This window comes from Salmo trutta, chromosome 27 (assembly GCF_901001165.1).
Source record: "Salmo trutta chromosome 27, fSalTru1.1, whole genome shotgun sequence".
Taxonomy (NCBI): Eukaryota; Metazoa; Chordata; class Actinopteri; order Salmoniformes; family Salmonidae; genus Salmo; species Salmo trutta.
The window spans coordinates 4,673,399-4,700,220 of NC_042983.1; the positions used below are offsets into that span (position 1 = coordinate 4,673,399).

General features: G+C 42.2%; 1 protein-coding gene across 1 annotated transcript in view; it reads left to right on the forward strand.

The window, feature by feature from the left end:
• The window catches only part of LOC115164040 (whirlin-like), a 103,107-nt gene that overhangs the window by 43,452 nt on the left and 32,833 nt on the right, over positions 1-26,822 (forward strand). The window contains exons 2-4 of the mRNA XM_029716170.1: positions 9,887-10,096; positions 14,471-14,596; positions 24,733-24,959. Of these exons, the coding sequence (XP_029572030.1) occupies positions 9,887-10,096; positions 14,471-14,596; positions 24,733-24,959 (563 nt within the window). The remainder of the gene's footprint in view (positions 1-9,886; positions 10,097-14,470; positions 14,597-24,732; positions 24,960-26,822) is intronic.

The window sequence follows — 26,822 nt, forward strand, 5'->3', positions numbered from 1 at the left end:
ATCCCACTTAACATACCTATGTAAACATTCTGTGTCAAACACCTCCTCCTGCTACAGATTCATTTGCACATATATCATTCCATCTAACCCATAACACACTTGTCACTACTCCTAATAATGCACTTCTTTAGTTATAAACATACTACAACATTCTCAAATCAATTAGTCAATATACATTCCTCGAAACCTAATAAACATATTGACTTGAAAAGGAAAGAGAAAAAAGTACACGTTTAATAACTTCACAACACCCATTGATGCGACAAACTATAATTCTGATTACTTGGAATGTTACCTAATATCCACTGTCCTTGATTCTCACAAGGATTATTCAACCCCAAAATCCGCTAATGAACAGGGTTGATCCAAACTTTGATTCATAATGCCTAATACTTTTTTTCCCACAAGGCAATCAAGTACCCAAGCTAACTGGCTAAAGTTTGTTAAAAACTTTGGTGACTAACTGTGCTGCTGACAATAATTCAAATAACGTTATTTCCCTGACGTTTACTAACACCGGCCATATTCAACCCGGCGTTGAGCATTCGTAAATTCATCAGTTATTCTGCACTCTGGTACATCCAAACTAGAGCTTTGAAATCCTAACAAAATAGCCTGAGCGATTCTACCAAGTACCCCATTCAACAGTATCCATACTCAAATAGTGCGGTTGGTTCATGCGATTACGCTGATAGAACGCTAACATCAATACGCTGGTATATTGAGCTTTTGATTTTATGTGATTGTGCCAATTCATAATTGCCTCCCTGAATTCTTTATTTGATTTGAATTCTCCGTTAGCAGGGAAATGTTGCCCAATATTATCCAGTTTGCTCAATTCTTCCCATATTTGAGCCGAATTGGTAGAATTTTCATGCACTTCTTTCAGCGACTCAATGTTTTTATTAAAATCCTCTAGCTTCATATTACGGAGAGAAACAGGGCCGTTTGTCGACATATGAATAATTATTATTCCCAAACCTCTCCCTAATGTGTCTAGGGTGTTTTAGATTTCTTCACTCCCTTCTATATTAGACACCTTTATTAAGTATTTTCCAAGCTTCTCCCTATTTTCCTGTGATATCCGTATTTATTCTTTGCTCCCTAGTTTTGTTTTATTGTGCTATTCACTTTATTAAAACCACTTTCTTTCTCTTGTTCTTAGATTTCTCTACTCGTCCAGGGCTAAATCTTTCTAAGGGTCTGTTAAAGCCCTGAACGACTTGACCACACCATATTCTCTCCTATTTATATCCACGTTATTTTTGTTTCTCTGATTGTTGTACTCGGTCTATTGGTTATTGCCCCTGTCTCTAGTTTTTTAAAATAATTGTTCTCTCTTTTTGAGTATATTCTTACTTCAAATGTTCCAATTTCTATATTTCTCTGTACTGTATATTATTCTTCCTTGCAACAGAGTAGGCCATTTTTAATGGCCTTACCGGCAATCGCTAATGTCATCTTGACTTTTATTACTATTTCACTTAATGTTCATATATTTTTTAATTTATCCTAACTATTCAAACTTCTAGTATCATATTACTTCAATGGTTATTCATGTACCATTCACACTCCCCTCCTTTAGTGCGGGACTGGGTGAGTCCTCCCTACCAGGTCACACTTTAACCTCTCTGGGGTATGTGGGACGCTAGCGTCCCACTCGACAAGAGCCAGTGAAATTGCAGGGCGCCAAATTCAAAACAACAGAAGTCTCATAATTAAAATTCCTCAAACATACAAGTATTATACACCATTTTAAAGATAAACTTCTTGTTAATCCAGCCACAGTTTCTGATTTCAAAAAGGCTTTACGGCGAAAGCATACCATATGATTATGTTAGGTCAGCGCCTAGTCACAAAAAAACATACAGCCATTTTCCAGCCAAAGAGAGGAATCACAAAAAGCAGAAAGAGATAAAACATCAGATGGCACTCATAGGACTTCATGTTACACAATACATGTATGTTTTGTTCGATAAAGTTCATATTTATATCCAAAAATCTCAGTTTACATTGGCGCGTTATCTTCAGTAATGTTTTTCCTACAAAACAGCCGGTGATTTTGCAGAGAGCCACATCAATTTACAGAAATACTCATAAACGTTGATGAAAGATACAAGTGTTATGCATAGGATTATAGATACACTTCTCCTTAACCTGTTGGGGCTAGGGGGCAGTATTTGCACGGCCGGATAAAAAAACGTACCCGATTTAAACTGGTTACTACTCTTGCCCAGAAACGAGAATATGCATATAATTAGATTTGGATAGAAAACACTCTAAAGTTTCTAAAACTGTTTGAATGGTGTCTGTGAGTATAACAGAACTCATATGGCAGGCCAAAACCTGAGAAGATTCCATACAGGAAGGCCCTGTCTGACAATTTGTTATCCTTCTAGGGCATCTCTATCAAAAATACAGCATCTCTGCTGTAACGTGACATTTTATAAGGCTTCCATTGGCTCTCCAAAGGCGCCAGAAAGTGGAATGACGTCTCTGCAGTCTCTGGGCGAAAAACAGCAGGAGTTTTTGTCAGTGGTCAGGCTGAGAACAGTGACACTGGAGTGCGCGTCCACGAGAGGACTCCATGTTTTTCTTTCAGTCTATGAATGAATATAACGTCGCCCGGTTGGAATATTATCGATATTTTATGAGAAAAATCGCATAAAAATTGATTTTAAACAGCGTTTGACATGCTTCGAAGTACGGTAATGGAATATTTTGACATTTTTTGTCACGAAATGCGCCCGCGCTTCACCCTTCGGATAGGGACCTCAACGCACGAACAAAACAGAGCTATTTGGATATAACTATGGATTATTTCGAACCAAAACAACATTTGTTGTTGAAGTAGAAGTCTGGGGAGTGCATTCTGACGAAGAACAGCAAAGGTAATCCAACTTTTCTTATAGTAAATCTGAGTTTGGTGAGGGCCAAACTTGGTGGGTGTCAAATTAGCTAGCCGTGATGGCCGGGCTATCTACTCAGAATATTGCAAAATGTGCTTTCGCCGAAAAGCTATTTTAAAATCTGACACCGCGATTGCATAAAGGAGTTCTGTATCTAGAATTCTTAAAATAATTGTTATGTATTTTGTGAACGTTAATTACTCACGATTAAGTAAATTCACCGGAAGTTTTCGGTGGGTATGCTAGTTCTGAACATCACTGTAACGTTCGGCGTCAGGTAACGAGGAAGCGGACCAAAACGCAGCTGGGAGCGAACACACGTTTATTCTTTTACACCGAAATAAACACGTACACAAAATCAAGAAAATACCGATACGTTAGCTGCTCAAAATCAAAGAGACAACAACCCACAAACATCGTGGGGGGAAAAGGAACTTAAATATGATTCCCCAATCAGAGGCAACTAGCGACAGCTGTCTCTGATTGGGAATCGACAGAACCCAACATAAAAATACGCCCCAAAGCAAGGCTATACCAAAAACATAGAAAATAAACTATAGAAATGCCACACCCTGACCAAAATAGAAGAGTTCACCTGGTCAGGGCGTGACAATCACATGCTAATGTAAAAAGCTGGTTTTTGATATAAATATGAACTTGATTGAACAAAACATGCATGTATTGTATAACATAATGTCCTAGGAGTGTCATCTGATGAAGATCATCAAAGGTTAGTGCTGCATTTAGCTGTCACGTCCTGACCAGTATAGGGGTTATTTGTGATTGTAGTTTGGTCAGGACGTGGCAGAGGGTATTTTGTTTTATGTGGTTCGGGGTGGTGGTTTGTTTAGAAGGGTGTTTGATTTATTATTTCCGGGTTTTGGGTTATGTTCTTTCTAGTTTAGTATTTTCTATGTTAGGTAATTGAGTGTTGGACTCTCAATTGAAGGCAGGTGTTTGTAGTTGCCTTTGATTTAGAGTCCTATATATAGGGATGTGTTTTGTTTGTTAATTGTGGGTAGTTGTTTTTGCATTGCGTTGGTGTAGCATACAAAACTGTTTCCTGTCGTCGTTTCGTTGTTTATTGTTTTTTGGTGTTCACATTCAATAAATATAATGATGAGCACGCAACCCGCTGCGCCTTGGTCCTCTCTTCACGAAGACAGCCGTTACATTAGCTGTGGTTTTGATTTTTGTGACATATATGCATGCTTTGAAAATGGCTGTGTGATTATTTTTGGCAGGGTACTCTCCTGACATAATCTAATGTTTTGCTTTCGCTGTAGAGCCTTTTTGAAATCGGACAGTGTGGTTAGATTAACGAGAGTCTTGTCTTTAAAATGGTGTAAAATAGTCATATGTTTGAGAAATTGAAGTTATAGCATTTATGAGGTATTTGTATTTCGCGCCATGCGATTCCACTGGCTGTTGCAAGCGTCCCACCTTGCCCAGGGAGGTTAATGCAACCGCTGTGTCAGATTTCAAAAAAGATTTACGGTGAAAGCACACCATGCGATAATCTGAGTACAGCGCTCAGCCACCAAAACAAGCCATACAGATACCCGCCATGTTGTGGAGTCAACAAAAGTCAGAAATAGCGTTATAAATATTAACTTACCTTTGATGATCTTCATCAGAATGCATTCCCAGGAATCCCAGTCCCTCAATAAATGTTTGTTTTGTTCGATAAAGTTAATCTTTATGTCCAAATACCTCCATTTTGTTTGCGCGTTTGGTTCACTATTCCAAATGCACAAGGCGCGCGCACTAAGTCCAGACGAAATGTCTAAAAAGTTCTATTACAGTTTGTAGAAACATGTCAAATCATGTATAGAATCAATCTTTAGGATGTTTTTATCATAAATCTTCAATAATATTCCAACCGGACAATTCCTTTGTCTTTAGAAATGAAAAGGAACGGAGCCCGTGCACACAGCTGCGCGCGATAAACAACTCATAGCTTTCAGCTGGTCCACTTACTCTAGGTGGTTTTATTCGCTCCCCCTTTACAATAGAAGCCTGAAACAACGTTCTAAAGACTGACATCTAGTGGAAGTGCAATCTGACCCCACAGACACTGTATATTGGATAGGCAATCACTTGAAAAACTACAAACCTCAGATTTCCCACTTCCTGGTTGGATTTTTCTCAGGTTTGTGCCTGCCATGTGAGTTCTGTTATACTCACAGATATCATTCAAACAGTTTTAGAAACTTCAGAGTGTTTTCTATCCAAATCTACTAATAATATGCATATCCTAGCTTCTGGGCCCGAGTAGCAGGCAGTTTACTTTGGGCACGCTTTTCATCCGGACGTGAAAATACTGCCCCTACCCTAGTGAGGTTAAGCAACAGTTCGGGAGAGGTGCGTGGCCCTTTCGCCACCAACAGCAGATAACTTTTACACTCACTTTCACACTCTCTCATGCTTTTCTAAGCAACCTGAAAATTCAGCATTTTTCTGATTCACTTCCTCAACACAGAAAAGGCAGTATTCCAAGCAGTCCCCATTGATCAATTAATTTCCTCAATGCAATAGGCGGTATCACAGGATTTCTACCCATCCAAGCAGTCCTTATCGATTCACTTCCTCAACACGATAAGCGTTATCACAGGATTTCTGTTTCATTTTATTTGACCATGCAGATGGACAGTTGCCACTCCAAACTCGATCAAACAGAACAGTCAACAGGGCAGACAGACAACCTGAACAAGACTGAACACACCCACCCCAGATGAGCAACTGAGCGAGCTGGATGAATTGAATGACCCGCTGACTCGGACTGATTGAATAAGATGAATGGGCTGTGTTTTGTGCGCAAACTCAAAACATGTCTAAACAAATAAGTCCAGCCAAACTGAATCAGACAACACAGTCAGAACTCAAACAGAATGAACAGATGAACTGCCCGAACAAATTAGTGAATAACCCCACTCAACTGAGCTAGTCAAGCCAGATTAAGCACATAAATCTCCCTCTGCAATTGGTTACACACCAATTACTATACTCTATTTTCACTGTTGCAACCCTCAAAGCTTTTTATCCCGTCATTATTTTGCATGCATTTCATTTGAACTCAAAAGCTCCCAATATTTCTTTGGTTCGGCAAATTTGGAGAGACCCACTTTGTGACCTACCGCTGAGGCAGGTTTCTGGAGCGAACCACACAATCTCTATACTATAGACAAGAACTAAGCTTACCTTGTTTTTCAAGTGGCCACATTTATTTGTGCAGTTCATCCAAGAAGCCCCGTCCGCAGCTGCAGATTTTCACCGTCTCTGGTCCCTTTTCGCCACTCCTAGCAAACTCACCATTTATGTTGTGGAAATATTCAGTAAATACCGGAGCCTGTGAGTTCAAATCTTTTTGCCTTGCACTAATTTTAGTTTCGTTTCATATTAGGGCATAGAAACATTAGAGCCATAGCAATGGTACAAAAATAAACAGACATGTCCACTCCCGAGACAGGTGCATGTCCAATGGTGTCCAATGACCTAGCCACACATACAGAGCGCACCTATTCTGTTGACCACTCCACGAGGTACAGTTGACATACACTTAGGTTGGAGTCATTAAAAGTCGTTTTTCAACCACTCCACAATTGTCTTGTTAATTAACAAACTATAGTTTTGGCAAGTCAGTTAGGACATCTACTTTGTGCATGACACAAGTCATTTTACCAACAATTGTTTACAGACAGATTATTTCACTTATAATTCACTTATAACTGTATCACAATTCCTGTGGGTCAAAAGTTTACATACACTAAGTTGACTGTGCCTTTAAACAGCTTGGAAAATTCCAGAAAATTATGTCATGGCTTTAGAAGCTTCTGATTGACATAATTGACATGATTTCTGTATTTCAAGGCCTACCTTCAAACTCAGTGCCTCTTTGCTTCACATCATGGGAAAATCAAAAGAAATCAGCCAAGACCTCATAAAAATAGTGTAGACCTCCACAAGTCTGGTTCATCCTTGGGAGCAATTTACAAAAGCCTGAAGGTACCACGTTCATCTGTACAAACAACAGTACGCAAGTATAAACACCATGGGAACACACAGCCGTCATACCACTCAGGAAGGAGACGCATTCTGTCTCCTAGAGATGAACGTACTTTGGTGTGAAAAGTGCAAATAAATCCCAGAACAACAGCAAAGGACCTTGTGAAGATGCTGGAGGAAACAGGTACAAAAGTATCTATATCCACAGTAACACGAGTCCTATATCGACATAACCTGAAAGGCCACTCAGCAAGGAAGAAGCCACTGCTCCAAAACCGCCATAAAAAAGCCAGACTACGTTTTGCAACTGCACATGGGGACAAAGATCATACTTTTTGGAGAAATGTCCTCTGGTCTGATGAAACAAAAATAGAACTGTTTAGCCATAATGACCATTGTTATGTTTGGAGGGAAAAGGGGGTGGCTTGCAAGCCGAAGAACACCATTCCAACGTGAAGCACGGGGGTGGCAGCATCATGTTGTGGGGGTGCTTTGCTGCAGGAGGGACTGGTGCACTTCACAAAATACATGGCATCATGAGGAAGGGAAAGTATGTGGATATATTGGAGCAACATCAAGACATCAGTCAGGAAGTTGAAGCTAGGTCGCAAATGGATCTTCCAAATGGACAATGACCCCAAGCATACTTCCAAAGTTGTGGCAAAATGGCTTAAGGACAACAAAGTCAAGGTATTGGAGTGGCCATCACAAAGCCCTGACCTCAATCCTATAGAACATTTGTGGGCAGAACTGAAAAAGTGTGTGTGAGCAAGGAGGCCTACAAACCTGACTCAGTTACACCAGCTCTATCAGGAGGAATGGGCCAAACTTCACCTAACTTATTGTGGGAAGCTTGTGGAAGGCTACCCGAAATGTTTGACCCAAGTTAAACAATTTAAAGGCAATGCTACCAAATACTAATTGCGCGTATGTAAACTTCTGACCCACTGGGAATGTGATGAAAGAAATAAAAGCTGAAATAAATCATTCTCTCTACTATTATTCTGACATTTCACATATTTAAAATAAAGTGGTGATCCTAACTGACCTAGGACAGGGAATTCTTACTAGGATTAAATGTCAGGAATTGTGAAAAACTGAGTTGAAATGTAGTTGGCTGCGGTGTATGTAAAAACTTCTGACTTCAACTGTATAATGGACACACAAATTCCCAATAGGCGTAACCATAGCAACAGTAAATATTAGGCCATAGCAATGGTACAACAATAACCAGACATGCCCACTCCCCAGACAGGTGCATGTCTAATGTTGTCTAATGACCCAGACACACATGTAGAGTGCACTTATCCTGCTGACTACTACGAATATCAACTGCAAAACATACAGAATCCTGCACTACGGGTACTGACCAAGACCAGACGGAGAGCACACCGGTTTTAAGGTCTGTGCACTGGCTGCCTGTGAGTTTTAGAATTCATTTTAAGATTTGTCAATTGTTTTTAAATCCATGTCAGACATGCTTTTAAGTTATGTACCTAGTGTAGTAGGTCCCCAGTCGCTCCCTCTGGCACTGGCCTTTTCACTATCCCAAAGCCTAGGACCAAGAGGCATGGGAGGCAGCCTTTAGTTACTATGCACCCAGCCTCTGGAATAGCCTGCCAGAGAACCTGAGGGGGGCCGAAACTGTGGACATATTTAAAAGAGATCTTAAAACACACATTTTATCTTTGCCTTTCTTCAGGTTGCTTTTTAGTAGTTCAGTTTTTATTGTTATTCTTGTTTTTTTTATCCTCTTGTTTGTTGTGTAGTAAATATTTAAGTTTTTATTTTCATAGTTTTTTTTTCCTGTGAAGCGCATTATATTGCATTCCATGTCTGAAATGTGCTGTATAAATAAAGCTTGATTTGATAGGCGCGTGGATTCAGTGTGGTCAGGGTGAAGCAACCTGAGCTCTCTTTACCATAAAAGAACAGAGGATGAGCAACTCCTATTTACAGATGACTCACTTCCAGATTACTCTATTCATCCACAATAAAAGACAGATACAGTACAGCTACATATAACAGTATAGCAGAAAATTGTTTTCAATTTTCTCCAGAACTATTTTTCTAGGAAGAAAAACAGATATATGCACTCAGAAAGATAAAAGCAGCCAATCTGCCACTCTCAGATACACATCTCTCTCTCTCTGTCTGTCTGTCCTCTCTGTCTCCCTCTGATAGCCATCCTGTAGAGAGGGACAGCTTGGGGCCTCCAGGGAAATCCTTATCACCCTGCCCCCTCAGACTGTGTTGTATAGAGAGGCATGTGCTGTGTGTTTGTTTGTTTGAGTGTGTGTACTAGTGTGCGCGCGTGTTTGGCCCTGTGTGTGTAACCTTGTGTGTTTGTCTATGTCAGTGTGTCCCTGTGCGTTTCTGTCATAGCTCCGTCAGTGCATATGAGTCAGAGGACAGTCACTCGGAGAGCTGCCTCCAATTCATAAAGGAGCGGAATGATGTGGCTGCCGCAAGACACTCCCTCCGCTCGTTACGAGCTTCACTGTTTTCAAACAGAACATAATGAAATCAATGACGGAGGTATGACGATGGTAAACACAGCGATTCATCCCGAGAGGACAATAAAAACGCTGTGTCTATATCACCAATCAATCTGAAAACATCCATATCTTATGTAATGGTGGAGCATTTACGTATGTAATCAGCTAGGATGATGTGAGGGGTATATCCGGCTGTGACACAAAGCGGAATGTGGAATGAGTGTGTGTGTAAGCTACAGAGGATGAACACGTCATGACTGAAGTTAGCAAACAACTCACCCCTGTCCTCTTCTTCCCTCCCCATCTTCTAGTGCTCACTCTCCTGTGTGTGTGTCATTTATGGTATGTTTGTTGTATGTTCTCATGTAGTTGTGGTTACTTACTCTCACATCTCCAAATTAAATTGCCCTTTGGGATCAATAACGTTTTTTTTAAAAATCGAATTAAATTGAATCCCCTCCCTCCTCTATGCAGGTCCTGAAGGGCTGTAAGAAGCTGACCATGTCAGTGTGTTCTGTGGGCCGTATCCCTGGCGGTTTTATCACCAACCACATCTACACCTGGGTGGACCCTCAGGGCCGCAGTGTCTCCCCTCCCTCCGACTTGGAGCAGGAGCAGCACAGCACCCTGGGACAGCAGGACAGCCAGAGACGTGGACACACACAGGAGAGGGCTGAGAAGACAGTGAGTACGATATTGGACCATTGGTTGTCATATCTTTTTGAATTCTCAGCACGGTTCAAACAATTTCTCTATCCATCCACACATTCTGTTGCCGGGGAAGCAGAGCTGCGTTGGTAGACAATTTTTGGTAGGTCCGTGGTCGGGCTGCTCGGACAGCCATGTAGGTTTGCTATTACAAGGAATCAAATGCTAACTACTTGACCTGTGTCTTGACATCTTAAATATACATGGTAAAGAATGCCCTTGCCAGCAACCATGCTATACAAATGAGTGTGTATGGAGGTGCAGAGGTAACATCAATTCCCACAAAGAAGGCTAGGTGCCCAGCAAAGGAGGAGTCCCAAAGTAAAGACCTGACTCTCTATTGGTAGAGATTCATGTCCCCTGACTCGGGCTGCTTCCCAAATGGCACCCTATTCCCTATGTAGTGCCCTATGTTCAAAAGTAGTGCAGTACATAGGGAATAGAGTGCCATTTTAGACGCAGACAAGCAACACATCATCCCTGCCTGGGGCCTGTGCTGAGATATCAATGGTAGTAACAATGTCTCAGGCCCACGTCCAGAGAAACTATATCACTGTCAACATTAATGACATATAACATCTCAGGCCATTCGAGTCTCATCCAAATGCAGCGAAAAATAAGCAATTTTCTGTAGGATTAAGTCTGCCCCCTGGCTAGCCCAGTATTCCCACGGTTTATTTAGTGAATGTAAATCTGTTTGGACGCGTTTGGCCATCATCAAAGTTTCCATCTAAATCTGCAGCGCTGTGCAAAACTCTATCGTACCCCCGCCCACCCTGCCTGGTCTGTGGAGCTGACGATGCAGTTTCACATCAATATATGAGAGAGGTGGGCAAACACTGGAGAAAGGAGAACACAGGCTACATCCCAAATGGCACCCTATTCACTATAAAGGGCACTCATTTGGACTAGGGCTCATGTGAATAGGGTGCCATTTGGGATGTATTCTGGGTGTTTGGATGCTCAGAGGGGAGCTCCACATCGATTTCTCCCTGGCCCATGGAGCTGTCCCATCAGACTACAAAATAAATGCAGTCACCCCCATCCTAAAGAAGCCCGGACTAGATACCTCCATCCTCAACAACTATCGCCCCATCTCCAACCCCTCCCTCTGCAACTGGATCTGGATTTCCTGACGTGCAGCCCCCAGGTGGTGAGGGTAGGCAACAACACATCTGCCACGCTGACCATCAACATGTGGGCCCCTCAGGGGTGTGTGCTTGGTCTCCTCCTGAACTCCCTCTTCAACCACGACTGTATGGCAGCGGGCGACTCCAACATCATCATTAAGTTTGCAGACAACACAATGGTATTTGCCCCTTTCAAATTTTCTGTACTTTTGCATATTTTTGATACTGAATCAGATCTTTAACCAAAACCTAATATTAGATATAGTGAACCTGAGTCAACACAACAATTATATATTTATTTCATAAACATTTTCATGTACACTTGATTGGGTGTTTTGGATCATTGTCTTGCTGCATGACCCAGATGCGCTCCAGCTTCAGCTCACAGATGGATGGCCTGACATTCTTCTATGGAATTATCTGATACAGAGCAGAAATCATGGTTCCTTCTATTAAGGCAAGTCGTCCAGGTCCTGAGGCAGCAAAGCATCCCCAAACCATCACTATGTTCGACTCAAAAAAATATTTTTCTTAATTTAACCTTTAACTAGGCAAGTCAGTTAAGAACACATTCTTATTTACAATGACAGCCTACCGGAGAACAGTGGGTTAACTGCCTTGTTCAGGGGCAGAACGACAGATTTTTACCTTGTCAGCTCGGGGATTTGATCCAGCAACCTTTTGGTTACTGTCCCAACGCACTGACAACTAGGTTACCTGCCGCCCCAAAGGTTCTTACCGTGGAATGCAGTGTTTGGTTTTTGCTAGGCATAATGGGACCCATGTCATCCAAAAATATATACTTTTGAATCATCTGTCCATTGAACATTCTTCCAAGAGTCTTGATGATCATCCAGGTGCTTCCAGATGCTTTTTGCCAAACTTGAATCAACTTTTTAGATGACATGGGTCCCATTATGCCTGGCGAAAACCAAACACTGTAAACTCAGGTTCCCTTTATCTAATATTAGGTTTTGGGTGAAGATCTGATAACATTCAGTATCAAAATATGCAAAAATAAGGGCCTCCCGGGTGGTGCAGTGGTCTAAGGCACAGCATCGCAGTGCTAGCTGTGCCACCAGAGATTCTGGGTTCGAGTCCAGGCTCTGTTGCAGCCGGCCGCGACCAAGAGGCCCATGGGGTGGCGCACAATTGGCCCATCGTCATCCGGTTAGGGAGGGTTTGGCCGACAGGGACATCCTTGTCTCATCACGCACTAGCGACTCCTGTGGTGGGCTGGGCGCAGTGCACGCTGACCAGGTCGCCAGGTGTACGGTGTTTCCTCTGACACATTGGTGCGGCTGGCTTCCGGGTTGGATGGGCAGTGTCAAGAAGCAGTGCAGCTTGGTTGGGTTTCGGAGGACGCATGGCTCTCGACCTTCGCCTCTCCCGAGTCCGTACGTGAGTTGCAGCGATGAGACAAGACTGTAACTACTACCAATTGGGGAGAAAAAAGGGTTGCAAAATGTAAAATAAAAATATGCAAAAATAGAGAATCAGAAAGGGTGCAAATATTTTTTCACGGCACTGTACACATCTACCTCAATTATCAACTCGGTACTGGTACCCAGTGAAAATAGCCAAGTTATCGTTACTCAATGTGTATTTATTCCTTCTATTGTTTATTAGTAAGCATTTCACTGTTAGTCTACACCTTTTTACAAAGCATGCGAAGCATGTGACAAATACAATTTGATTTGAACTACAAACCCACCTCCTGAACAATAACCTATTTGAGCCTCTCCAGTCTGGTTTCCGCCCCATCCACAGTACTGAAACTGCCCTCCTCAAATTCATCAACGACCTCCTAACCTCTGCTGATGCTGGTGCCCTCAACATCCTGATTCTCCGCCACCTGAGTGCCGCCTTTTACGTGGTGAACCATCAAGTCCTGCTCAGGGTCTGGGTGTTGGAGCGCCGCACTCTCATGGCTACAATCACATCGTACCAACCGGACCCACTACATTGCCCTCAAAGGCCATACTTCTGACTCTGCTGCTGTCACACAGGGTGTCCCCCAGGGCTCTGTGCAGGGCCCCTTCTCTTCTCCATCCTCCCCCTTGGTCAGATCCTCCGCCACTTCAACCTCGACTTCCACAGATACGCTGACGACTCCCAGACATACCTCAGCACCAAATACCTCCTCGACCCACCACTGACCCTCATTGAATCCTGTCTCTCTGCAATAAAAACCTGGATGCAACACAACTTCCTCAAGCTAAAGAATTACAAAACTAAACTCTTCCTATTAGGCACCAAAATCACACTCAGCAAAGTTAGCAACCTCACTCTCAAAATTGATGACACCACGCACCAACTTTGGCGTCATCCTGGCCTCCACCCTCTCCTTCGACCACCACATCCGACAGACTGTCAAATCCTTATCTTCCACATCCGCAATATTTCCAAAGTCAGGTCCTCCCTCTCCCGTCCTGCTGATGAAACCCTCATCCATCACCTACCGTCTCAACTACTGCAACTGACTACTCTCCGGCATCAATGCAAGCTCCCTCCATAAGCTCCAAATGGTTCAAAACTCTGTGGCCCAACTCCTCACCCACACTAAGTCCTGGCAGCACATCATCCCTGTCCTCCATGAACTCCACTGGCTCCTTGTCTCCCAACGCATTAACTACAAGATCCTCCTTCTGAACAACAAAGCCCTTCACCACCTTATCCCCCTTACCTCTCTGACCTTCTTCTCCCCTATCAACCCACACGCTCACTACATTCCACCACAGCAGGCCACCTTGCCCCCCCCACCCTCTCTCCCACACGTACTCTCTCTCATACACACAACACCTGCTCGCTCACTCATACACTGACACGTCACTCTTTTCCCTTCTTTATGCCCCTCCCATTCTCTTTGTTTAATGTTTATGTTTCTTCCTTCTGTTAGTCTGGTGTTGTCTTGTTATGATCTCTGTTGTTTTGTTTAGTTTCAACAATTGCCTAGTGACTTTAGATCATTGAAAAGCTCTATACTGTATGTTCCATGTATTATTGTTATTCTTGTTATTATTATTACTGATCACTGTCACTTCCAGGAGGTCTGGGGCCATATGTATCAATCAACTCACAATAGGAGTGCTGATCAAGGATTTGCCTTTTAGATCATAATGAATAAGATTATATAGACAGGGAAGACCTGATCCTAGATCAGCACACTTTATGAACACGACCACTGATCCCTGTCCCCTCTGTCTGTGTATCCCTGCAGATCACCCTAAACCTGAACGATGGTCTCTCTCTAGGCCTGATGATCAGAGGAGGGGCAGAGTACGGCCTGGGCATATACATTACTGGAGTGGACCCAGGCTCAGCCGCAGACCACGCTGGACTCAAGGTATTTACAGACCATTACCATACACATCCTATGGAAAATGTTTCACCCCACCACAGTGAATAAAAACACAATGCGAGGTTCTGACGCAGCAAAGCAGTGGGGTAAAGAGTCTGCTATGGTCTGTGTTGCTGATTCGAAATATGGCAGACGCTTTTTACTCGACTAAAGACATTGATTCTATATACTAAACATAGTTCATTGCACTCTATTTTCAACTTCAGTCTGCTGTGTTTTCAGGTCAGATTTCTGAGGCAGGAATACAGTGAAAAAAGAATGTGAACCCATTAGATCTGATCTTCCTCTAAGTCATAACAACAGACAAACACAGTCTGCTTAAACTGATAAATACAATAATGTGTGTTTTCTTGTCTATATTGAATACACAATTTAAACATTCACAGTGTAGGTTGGAAAAAGTATGTGAACCCCTAGGTTATTGACTTCAGTACAATCATTGAGGCGAGATTGGAGATGTTGGTTAGAGCTGCCCTGCCCAATAAAAAACACTCACAAAATGTGAGTTTACTATTCACAAGAAGCATTGCCTGATGTGAACCATGCCTCGAACAAAAGAGATCTCAGAAGACCCAAGATTAAGAATTGTTGCCTTGCATAAAGCTGGAAAGGGTTACAAAAGTATCTCTAAAAGCCTTGATGTTCATCAGTCCCTAAGATAAATTGTCAATAAATGGAGAAAGTTCAGCACTGTTTCTACTCTCCCTAGGAGTGGCCATCCTGCAAAGTTGACTGCAAGAGCGCAGAATGCTCAATGAGGTTAAGAAGAATCCTGGTGTCAGCTAAAGACTTACAGAAACCTCTGGAAGATGCTAACATCTCTGTTGACGAGTCTACGATATGTAAAACACTAAACCAGAATGGTGTTCATGGGAAGACACCACGGAAGAAGCCACTGCTGTCCAAAAAAGAACATTGCTGCACGTCTGAAGTTGCACATCTGAGCATCTGGATGTTCCACAGCGCTACTGGCAAAATATTCCGTGGACAGATGAAACTAAAGTTGAGTTGTTCGGAAGGAACACACAACTATGTGTGGAGAAAAAAAGGCACAGCACACCAACATCAAAACCTCATCCCAAATGTAAAGTATGGTTTGGAGCTGCTTTGCTGCCTCGGGGCCTGGACAGCTTGCTATCATCAACGGAAAAATGAATTCCCAAGTTTATCAAGACATTTTGCAGGAGAATGTAAGGCTATCTGTCTGCCAATTGAAGCTCAACAGAAGTTGGGTGATGCAACAGGACAACGACCCAAAACACAGAAGTAAATCAACAACAGAATGGCTTCAACAGAAGAAAATACACCTTCTCTAGTGGCCCAGTCAGAGTCCTGACCTCTTCTGTTCTACTCATTCTAGTTCTGTGGGACCGATGGTACTCTAGCCACTGAGATGACAACCTGCATAGACTAAAGGTTTTCCAGAAATCCTGGTTGGAAGATTCCAGATTCCCTGTTTATTCCCTCCTGATTCGCGGAATCTTCCAACTGGGATTTCTGGAGAACCTGTTAATTTTGGAAAAGTTACAGGTTATTTTTCTTTCTCTATTCTACTACAAGCCTCAGATATTTTGATTTTATTTTTTAAATGTTCTGCCTCAGTGTTGTTAATTGTACTCCACAGTGTATTCAGAGATCCATAAGAACTACACTGTTTTCCAGTGTAATGCTCTGTCGGAGTTATGTTGTGGGTCTACATCCATGGCAGTCTTGCAGAGTGAGTGATATTGACATTAGAGGAGGAGCAGTAGGAAAGTAAAGAGGCTGTCTGTTCTCCTCAGGAGGCCGTCTCCGTCTGTCTCACCTACCCACATTTACCCCCCCCTCCCTCTCTCATTCTCTCTATTCTCTCTTATGTCCTCTTTCTTCCCCTCTACCTCTCTCTTACCTCAGCCTGTTAAACACTGACTTGAGGCCTGTCTGTCTGCTACCTCTGGCAGATATCAATGGGAAACAGCCAGATATCAAACTATTGTTTCTTTTTAGTATGCAGTTTGCACCTGCATCATCACCAGGTGTATAAATGATTCATTACCACAAAGGCTGTATGTAATTGCAGGCATTATTGTGGCGATGTTAATGTTCTATAACCTGTTGTTTATAGATGGACGAAGTTATGTATAGCCCTGTGAATTATGGAGTAAGAAAAACAGGGACATTCAATGTTAGCCTGGTCAAGCAGTGAAACAGAATGTGAGCTATCAAGATCAGGCTGATTTCACGAGGCTAATTTAATGTTGCTCTTTGGATTCAAGGCCTTTTCTGAAGTTATTTTACAGAAGCTAAGAGAAACAAAATGCCTCTTTTCTCTCCTCTGACAAGTGGATAAACTAAACTCCTCTAAATGCATCTTATTTGTCATCCTGTCACTGAGGCGCAATAAGACACCGTCCGTCAGCCAGGTGTCAGCCCCATAACGAGGGCCTCTATCAAGCCAGTCTGGATCCAGCTGTTGTCTAACGGGCGGTGTGACAGATGATCATGTGCCTGTCCCATCTGTGTGCACTGACGTGGGCTTTAATTAGTGTCACTCCCCCAGGGGATCGGACGCTGTCTTATCCAGCCTACAGCCCTGCCTTTTATTTTATTTTAACAGGCCAGCCCACTGGCACACTATACTTTCCCCCCTACTTTTGAACAGAGCCCTATGGGGATAGGGTGCCACTTGGAACCATTATTTTTTTAAGACGAAAAATGAAGGCAAGGAACGTTGAACAAGCCCTGTGCCATTTCAAATGTCTCTGTTCCTATTGGAATGTGTGCGTGTTTAGCGCGCCACCATTAGGTAACAGATCTTTTTTTTTTTTTTTTCCCTAAAACTTTTCAATTGTTTTTCTTAATTTTTTTGAAAATCTTTTGGGAATAGTAATTGGTGACATATTTTTATCTCAAACCTAAACTTACAAATCTCTTATTCCCTAAATGGGGACAATAATTTAAAAAAATAATATACATTTCAGGGCCTGTTGTATCTCAGGCTCTGTAGTTGTTTCTGACACCTTTATCAGCATCCCACAGTTCTTACCTTTCTAACAGTACTTTACTAAGCATGGGTTTGTAGGATGTATAGTTTTGAAAATACCGAAATGTACTTTATGAGGGTAGTATATAATATTATGCATTGTTTAGAAAATGCCACCGGGGGGGTCAGAGTTTAACATGTTAACCTATTTAGACACTTTATGTTGGTGTTTCTGTTATTTTGGCAGTTACCTATAGGTACACATGCATATACACATACAGTACATATAAAAACCAAACATAAAAATATAGCCTATAACAGCAGCCAAATATCTTAAAGTGAAATATCCTAGATCATCTTCTGGGTGTACGTGAAGGCCTTGGACATTAGTACCTCAGCACTAACTCCATTCATTTTGGCAGGCATTGAACATTAATACCCAAACTTTACACTATATAATATTCAGTTCAAACGAAGTTTTGAGAATGCTTCCCCCCCCCCCCCCCCCCCCACAGCTGTTGAAGCTGCTAAGATGATTTGCTTTTCTTGAAAAGACATGTCGAATTTTTGATTGTAACCAAAGAGCATGAGAACGGGGCAAAATGGAAGAATCTTATTGAGAGCTTCAACAGTTAATCAGTGCCAAAACATATGCATGTAGTTTCTTACTAGAGAACAACCCCGGTTCTATGAACCAAGCACAAACTTTACCTCGCGACCCCATTTTCAAATCAGGTTGTGACCCCTAGTTTGGGAAACCCTGGTGTATGCAATTCAAATAGAAGTGTTCAACCTTCGCATACAGCTTGAAATCACAAAACATTGACAAGGGCCTGTAGCTGGAACATTTCACAGGGTGCCATTTGGGACATAGCCTCTGCCACTTCTCATCCACAGATAGGTGCCAGTGTCTTGTCTCTTTGGCTGGCAACCCTCTGAAAAACAACATTTCGTGTGTTTGGGAGAGATTGTCCATTTGCTGTACCGTGTCCGTAATAGCCCCTCTCTCTCAGGCCACCTGGAGAAAAACTATTAAGACAGACAACTGTCTCGGCCACCCAAAATAGGAAATTGCCCTTAGCTTCGCTTCCTTTGTTTTTTTATCTCTCTCTCTACCCCCCTTCTCTCTCTCTCTCTCTCTGAGAAAGGACAAGAACATTGTGCATGGACAATTGCTCCTCTCAGTCTCGCCTGACTCATAACCATTTTATTTCACGCTTCATCTCGGATGATCAATGAAACGCCAGTTGGAAATGACGGTTCAATCTATCGACTTTGAGCAGCTGAGTTACAGTACGCTGGAGGGGTCCCATACTGCCACAGAGTAAGCATTACAGAGGCAGGGGGCTGAGGGACATGGACTTTGAGTGAGTCCCAAATGGTACCCTATTCCCTTTATAGTGCACTACTGTTGACCAGAGCCCTACAGTAAAAACTCTCCCGTTCAGTGGCTGCACCTCAGATGCCCTGGCTGGGCGATGTAAATCAGACCCCCTCACCCTCCCTCCATCTCTTTCCCTCCCTCCTCTTCAGTGAGTTATGGAGGTTCACTCAAGCTGATTCTTCCGCTGCATATACTGTAAATGCATTAGTGTTAGGAGGGAGGGAGAGGAGAAGTCAATAACTAATTTCTTCCTTTACATCCTCTTGTGGAAAGAGAATTGGCCATTTGAAAAGGTCCAGTAATGCCACTATGCCTCCTCAGCTTCTCCTGTGTTTCTCAGATTTTCTGTTGTCTTTATTTCACACTGGACTAACTTATTATTTTTTAAGGAGTGGGGCAGTCCTTTCTTTTTTTATGTTTAATGGATAGGATAGACATTATGAGGCAGGAGGAGAGAGCTAGACCACCCCAGGCCTTTAGACTAACTCATTCTGATGCTCTGAGAAGACTAGTATAAGATTTGAGAAATGGAAAAACATTGATACACTTCAGTCTAGATAGAAGTTATTTCATTGTGAATTACATTTCTATTAGATACTAATCATGTTAGATATTGATAGCAAAGACACCTTTTGTATTCCCCTGTAGATCATGTTTTCCTTACTAAGGGACAGATAGAAATGGAAAAAGTGGTTACCTGGAGGAAAATGGGGGAGGGTCATGTTTTTTCAATTTCAGTCAAGGGGGGGTTTAGATTTTTTTTTACATGGTCCAGGGGAGGGTCATGTAATTTTGCCCTCAGAACAGCCTCAATTCATCAGGACATGGACTCTACAAGGTGTCGGAAGCCTTCCACAGGGATGCTGGCCCATGTTGGTTCCAATGCTTCCCACAGTTGTGTCAAGTTGGCTGGATGTCCTTTGGGTGGTGGACTATTCTTGATACACATGGGAAACTGTTGAGCTTGACGCAAACCAGCGTGCCTGGCACCTACTACCATACCTCATTCAAAGGCACTTAAATATTTTGTCTTGCCCATTCACCCTATGAATGGCACACATACAAAAGCCATGTCTCAAGGCTTAAAAATCCTTCTTTAACCTGTCTCCTCCCCTTCAACTACACTGATGGAAGTGGATTTAACAAGTGAAATCAATGAGGGTTCATAGCTTTCACCTGGATTTACCTGATCAGCCTATGCCAAAACTAGGCTGCATTTTGAGGGCTCCCGAGTGGCGCAGCGGTCTAAGGCATTGCATCTCTGTGCTAGAGGTGTCACTACAGACCATAGTTTGATCCTTGGCTGTATCACAACCAGCTGTGATTGGGTTAGGGGAGGGTTTGGCCAGGGTAGGCATTCATTGTAAAATAAAAATTTGTGCTTAACTGACTTGCCTAGTTAAATAAATGTTTAAACATTTTAAATTAACACAGCAATGGATATTCCAACCCTGAGCCCTGGCCTGCTGTTTCAAATCGAAAACGTTTTTGTATGCTGCTTAACCAATGGCTGTGCTGATTGGGGCTATGGTGGCAGTTCAGGAGATTATTTAATCTCTAGGGTACGTGGGACGAAATCGTCCCACCTACTCAACAGCCAGAGGAATCCCGTGGCGCATTATTCAAATAGAAATGCCTTAGAAATGCTATTACTTCAATTTCTCAAACATATGACTATTTTACACCATTTTAAAGACAAGACTCTCGTTAATCTAACCACACTGTCCGATTTCAAAAAGGCTTTACAACGAAAGCAAAACATTAGATTATGTCAGCAGAGTACCCAGCCAGAAATAATCAGACACCCATTTTTCAAGCTAGCATATAATGTCACATAAACCCAAACCACAGCTAAATGCAGCACTAACCTTTGATGATCTTCATCAGATGACAATCTTAGGACATTATGTTATACAATACATGCATGTTTTGTTCAATCAAGTTCATATTTATATCAAAAACCAGCTTTTTACATTAGCATGTGACGTTCAGAACTAGCATACCCACCGCAAACCTCTGGTGAATTTACTAAATTACTCACGATAAACGTTCACAAAAAAACATAACAATTATTTTAAGAATTATAGATACAGAACTCCTTTATGCACTCGCTATGTCCGATTTTAAAATAGCTTTTCGGCAAAAGCACATTTTGCAATATTCTGAGTAGATAGCCCAGCCATCATGGGCTAGCTATTTAGACACCCACCAAGTTTGGCCCTAACCAAACTCCGATTTACTATTAGAAAAATTTGATTACCTTTGCTGTTCTTCGTCAGAATGCACTCCCAGGACTTCTACTTCAACAACAAATGTTGGTTTGGTTCAAAATAATCCATAGTTATGTTCAAATATCCTCTGTTTTGTTCGTGCGTTCAAGACACTATCCGAAGGGTGACGAAGGGTGACGCGCCCGACGCGTTTCGTGACAAAAAAATTCTAAATATTCCATTACCGTACTTCGAAGCATGTAAACCGCTGTTTAAAATCAATTTTTATGAGATTTTTCTCGTAAAAAAGCGATAATATTCCGACCGGGAAACCCTGTTTTAGTTCAAAGACGAAAAAATAATAACATGGTGTCGACTCGTGCACGCGCCTCAGTCTCATTGTTCTCTGATCGACCATTATCCAAATGCGCTACTGTTTTTCAGCCAGGGCCTGCAAAGACATCATTCACCGGTTTGCCGACTTCTGAGAGCTTATGGGAGCCGTAGGAAGTGTCACGTTACAGCAGAGATCCTCAGTTTCCAATAAAGAGTGTGTAGAAGCCCAAGAAATGGTCGGACAGGCCACTTCCTGTAAGGAATCTTCTCAGGTTTTTGCCTGCCATATGAGTTCTGTTATACTCACAGACACCATTCAAACAGTTTTAGAAACTTTAGGGTGTTTTCTATCCAAAGCCAATAATTATATGCATATTCTAGTTTCTGGGCAGTAGTAATAACCAGATTAAATCGGGTACGTTTTTTATCCGGCCGTGCAAATACTGCCCCCTACCCTAGAGAGGTTAAACGTTTGGGCCGGGTAACTACCTAGCAAACGTAGTTAAACACAATAATACAAAAGACAATATCAGCATGTAATAGTTAGCTGTAAAATCGCCAAGAGCAAACTGCACTATCAATTTAGGAGTCTACAAACTCACCATATTCAACTTGCAGATACATGTACTTCACAGAGTGGATTCTAACATTCGCAACGTCATACATACTGTCGTTTTGAGGAGATGGGAAACGTTGCCCATGCTATGGAAATTGACCGCGTGGTGCATTCTGGGCGATTCAGGGACAAGGAGCGCTGTCCTTCAAGGAGTGAATGGGAGTCTATTGGGGGCTAGCTCAAAAACCCAACATTCGCAGAATTTCGTCAACAAAAAGTACAACATTACAAATATTTTTCTGTTGAAATCGTGACATTAGGTACTTTCGAGGGAAAAAAAATACACTGACTTGGGATTGCGTGATGATTAGCTTAGCAACCGCGTTACGCAGCATGACAACGTGAACGCGATTGGTTGACAGTGAGGTGGGACGTAATACGTTACTTTGTTCATTACATTCATATCTCCTTTCTATAATATCTCTAGCAAATGCAACATGCAATGCGCGCTAGATTTAAGAGGCAGACAAATAGGAAAATGTGCTAGATCCTCTGTTCAATTACACATTTCTCAAGGTAGGAATATCGAAAAAATATGATCATTGGCTCATTAGAGAAAATAAATACCCCGAGTTATGACATCGGCCAATATTGAAATCAGACATGTATGATAGATGTTTTTCGCGGTCTAAACGTCGTATCCCAATCAACTTCTAGTGTACAGTAGTGAGAGCGACTTTATCACGGTGCTACGTAATACCGCCGGGATTTCTGTACACTTGAACGTCAATAACTCAGGTACACATGAAAACATGAAATGATCCAAGGAATCGATAGAACGGGAAAGGTAGGCCTAGCTTTTGAAAGTACCATGCTCAGAATCCTAATGACAACTCAGGTTATTATTATTTGCAAACTGGGACAGTTTTCTTACAAAGAAGACACACTGATTTGGCATTAAATAAATAATGATAAGATGAACACATAAGCCTATCTCTCTGTCCATTAGTCTGTAATTTCGGTAATTTTTGTGGTATTAAAAAAAGATTCTGCTAATATGTAAAATGACGTAGAATTAATTGCATGAATGTTTATAAATGGCAATCATGCAATGCTTTAACTATAAAGGAGATATTTCCATCCCTACTCTTGTCCACGGTGGTTTGCGAACCCACAACCTTCTGGCCAGCGCTCTGAACGCTATCAAAATTCCTAATTTGCTATGTAATGCTGACAGGATGAAGAACGGTTTTTAAAACTGCATATCTAAGTCTCTGGTCTGTCCAAGAAGTGAGGGTAGACATGTTCTCTGCTATCCACTTTGTTTTAATTACTATTCTTTTCAAGCGTTCAGGGAGGGTTTAGGTAAAATATATTTTGCTGAAGGAACGGCCATTCATTTTAATTTCAGAGAGGTCCAATTTTCTCTGTGTATAACGTTCACTTCCTAATAACTATTAAGCTCAAATCAAAGCTAAACTGCTTCTCATAAATGTCAAACAGGAAGAATATGGAAGGGCATAAAACAAAGAGGATTATTGATTGTAAATCACAATGTCCAGTCAAGTGTTTTGTTTGTGCTTTTGAAGAATGAATAGGCTGGGAGATAATAAGCATGGGTTGTTATGGTCTGTGAGAACATGGTTTTATGAATGATGTTCCTTCCATAGATTTGGCCTCTCATCAGTCCAATCAAAGCTACAGTAGATACAACGGGATTTGATGTAATTTTATCTGTAGCCAATGACCTTGAGCCTTCTTGGATGGGCACTTCTAATGTAAATCTATGGCAGCACCCAAGGGGCTTGAATTTTCGAGCTCTCTCTGTAGATTTTGAGGTGACGTAGTGTCCCCATGAGTGACAGAATACTGAGCGGTGCAACTAGAGAACATTACCAACCCCTACGCTCTGTATTTTCCGCTGGCTGCCCCACCACCACCACATAAATCACTGAGCTAGGCTGAAACACCTGCATTTTGGAGCTGCCTTACACAAGGAAGCAATAAGAGACCATGTTTGTATGCGGCTTTATTAACTTAGCAATTTTTTTTTTTTACATTGTTTGAAAACGGATATGTGACACGTATTAATGCCAAAATAACATGCAAAACACTTTTTTTTTTTAGCTAAACAGGTGTGGCTCAAAAGAGGTGGGGCTCTGCCTGTGATCCCTTATTGATGTCACTTGTTAAATCCACTTCAATCAGTGTAGATGAATGGGAGGAGACAGGATAAAGAAGGATTTTTAAGCCTTACGATAATTTAGACATGGATTGTGTATGTGTTCCATTCAGAGGGTGAATGTGCAACACAAAATATTTAAGTGCCTTTGAACGGGTTATGGTAGTAGGTGTCAGGCGCACCGGTTTGTGTCAAGAACTGCAACGCTGCTGGGTTGTTTCGTGCAGGGTAGTGTCCCGTGTGTATCAAGAATTGTCCACCACCCAAAGGACTTTCAGCCATCTTATCACAACTGTGGGAAGGATTTCAATCAACATGGGCCAGCATCTTTGTGGAACGCTTTCAACACATGGTAGAGTCCATGCCCCGACAAATTGAGGCTTTTCTGAGGGAAAAGGGGAAGGTGCAACTCAATATTAGGAAGGTGCACCTAACGTTTGGTATACTCAGTGTATATCTACAAGTATAACCTCTCTTCTCTGTGGGTTCAGGTGGGCGGCCAGCTGCTGGAGGTGAATGGGCGGAGCTTCGTGGCCATCCCCCATGATGAGGCGGTGAGGATCCTGAAGACGTGTCGCCACCTGCTGGTTAGGGTGAGAGACGTTGGCCGCCTGCCCCATGCCCGCACCGTGGTGGACCAGACCAAATGGATCAGCAGCCCTAGCCCCCCCAGCCCACCGCCCGTGGCAGAGAGCACCGCCAGCCCAGCTACTACACGGTGATTTAGCACAAACAGGCACAACATTGTCAAAAGGGCAATCTCTTTGTGAATTCTATGGGTGTATCCCAAATGGCACCCTATTCCCTATACAGTACTCTACTTTTGACCAGAACCCTATGGGCCATTTGAGACGCTTCCTATGGGAGTTCTATGACATTTTTGTTTTCAGCGAAAAAGTCACGTTGAAGGTCACAGTTCTAACTGCAACTAGTGAGTGTAAGCTCTTTTCTCTGTTTATTTTAAATTCCCTCTAAACCAAACATTCTTGGAATGTACAATGTACAGTGGCTCCAACATTCTCTTAAGAGGGATGTAGTATGTTTAATGCGTTGAACATTGAATGATATTTGCATTCAGTCAGTCATTTCTTATTTGAGCAGAAAGAATGTCTTAGGGCATTGATGGAAATATACTTTGTCTGCATGGCACCCTATTCCCTATTTAGTGCACTACTAGTACACTATATAGGGAATAGGATGCCATTTGGGACACAGTCATTCTGTTGGATGAAATCAATTATATTCAACCGGTTGACATTAAGATTAGCAACATAATTTAATATTTTTTTTCTTTATAAGACAGCCCCCATTGAAGCATTTCATCGAATTATCACGTAGCAAGGTAACAGAATGACATTACCATTCAGTCTCTGACCAATGTATTTATTTATCCTACCACTGTCAGTGGCAGGGCTTTCGTCATGCGAGTGATTAAGTGAGTAATGTGAGGCAGAATACATCCACTTCATTGTTGGGTTTGACTGTGGCGTGTGATTATGGTGCTCAGTCCCACCGCGAGCTGCCTGTCTCTCCCTCCTTTCCTCAGCTCTCTGTCACTAGCTCTAATGAGAACCCTAGGAAGTATGCATTTCCCCTCAGCTCCTTTAGAAATCAAGCAAGGTGGCTTTTAGTCCTTCACTTCCATATATTTGGCCTCTCATTATTAGTGATATCCTCCTTCCAGCACTTTCTGTTTAATTACTAACCAAAGAGCCTGCTCAGTCTTATGGCACAATTCAATCAAACCACATTGCGTTTGCTGCTTAGCCTGGAACCAGGCTAATCTGGAAATAACTCACATGCTGTTTCACTTTACGTATCTGTGAAACGAAACGTGAGTGCAGCAGCCAATTTGCTTGACCAGGCCAGTTGCTTCTTTTCCCATGGGCAAATGACACCAGAGATTATTTCCAGAATAAGAAGCGTGTGTTTGCGAAGGCAGTAGTTAGTCAACAAAGAAACTGCATAGCATACACATTGCTGTGGCGGGTTCGAGTGCACTAAGTTCTGCTTCAGTGTAGTGTGTGTTATTGGCTGAACCTTGCGCTGCAGCTGTCAGAATGTCTGCTCTGCTCTCTCCTGAATACTGTCCTTGACTGTTGTAATGACATTCACTGTTCAAGGTTATCAGGAAAACCTATGGTACTTTAGTGTGGGTGTATACTTGTGTGTGCAGTGGCGATTTTAGCATAGAATATTGGTGGGGCAATTTTTTTTGCTTTAGATGCATGCAGCTAAGCCACAACACTAAACAATACATTAGTTGCACTATAAAACTGACAAACGTTGCCCACAAACTGTTAGGGCCTACATAAAGCTGTCCCAACAGCAGAGCTTTCTTTTCAGCACCATGGAATGAATCCTTACCACTGCTACACCTGGCTATTAGTGGAGCCTTGTCTGGCAGCAAAACAGTTCATTCAGCCTCATTTACTACCTTTAAAAAAAATATGGCTGACTTGTGTACAAACTACGGCATAAGGGGACGACGAGCGGATAAGAGGCAATCCGTAATTTTGATTAAGACATTAATGAGCGAGCTAGGACGGACGTAGTCAATTTAACTATTTGCTCAGCACTT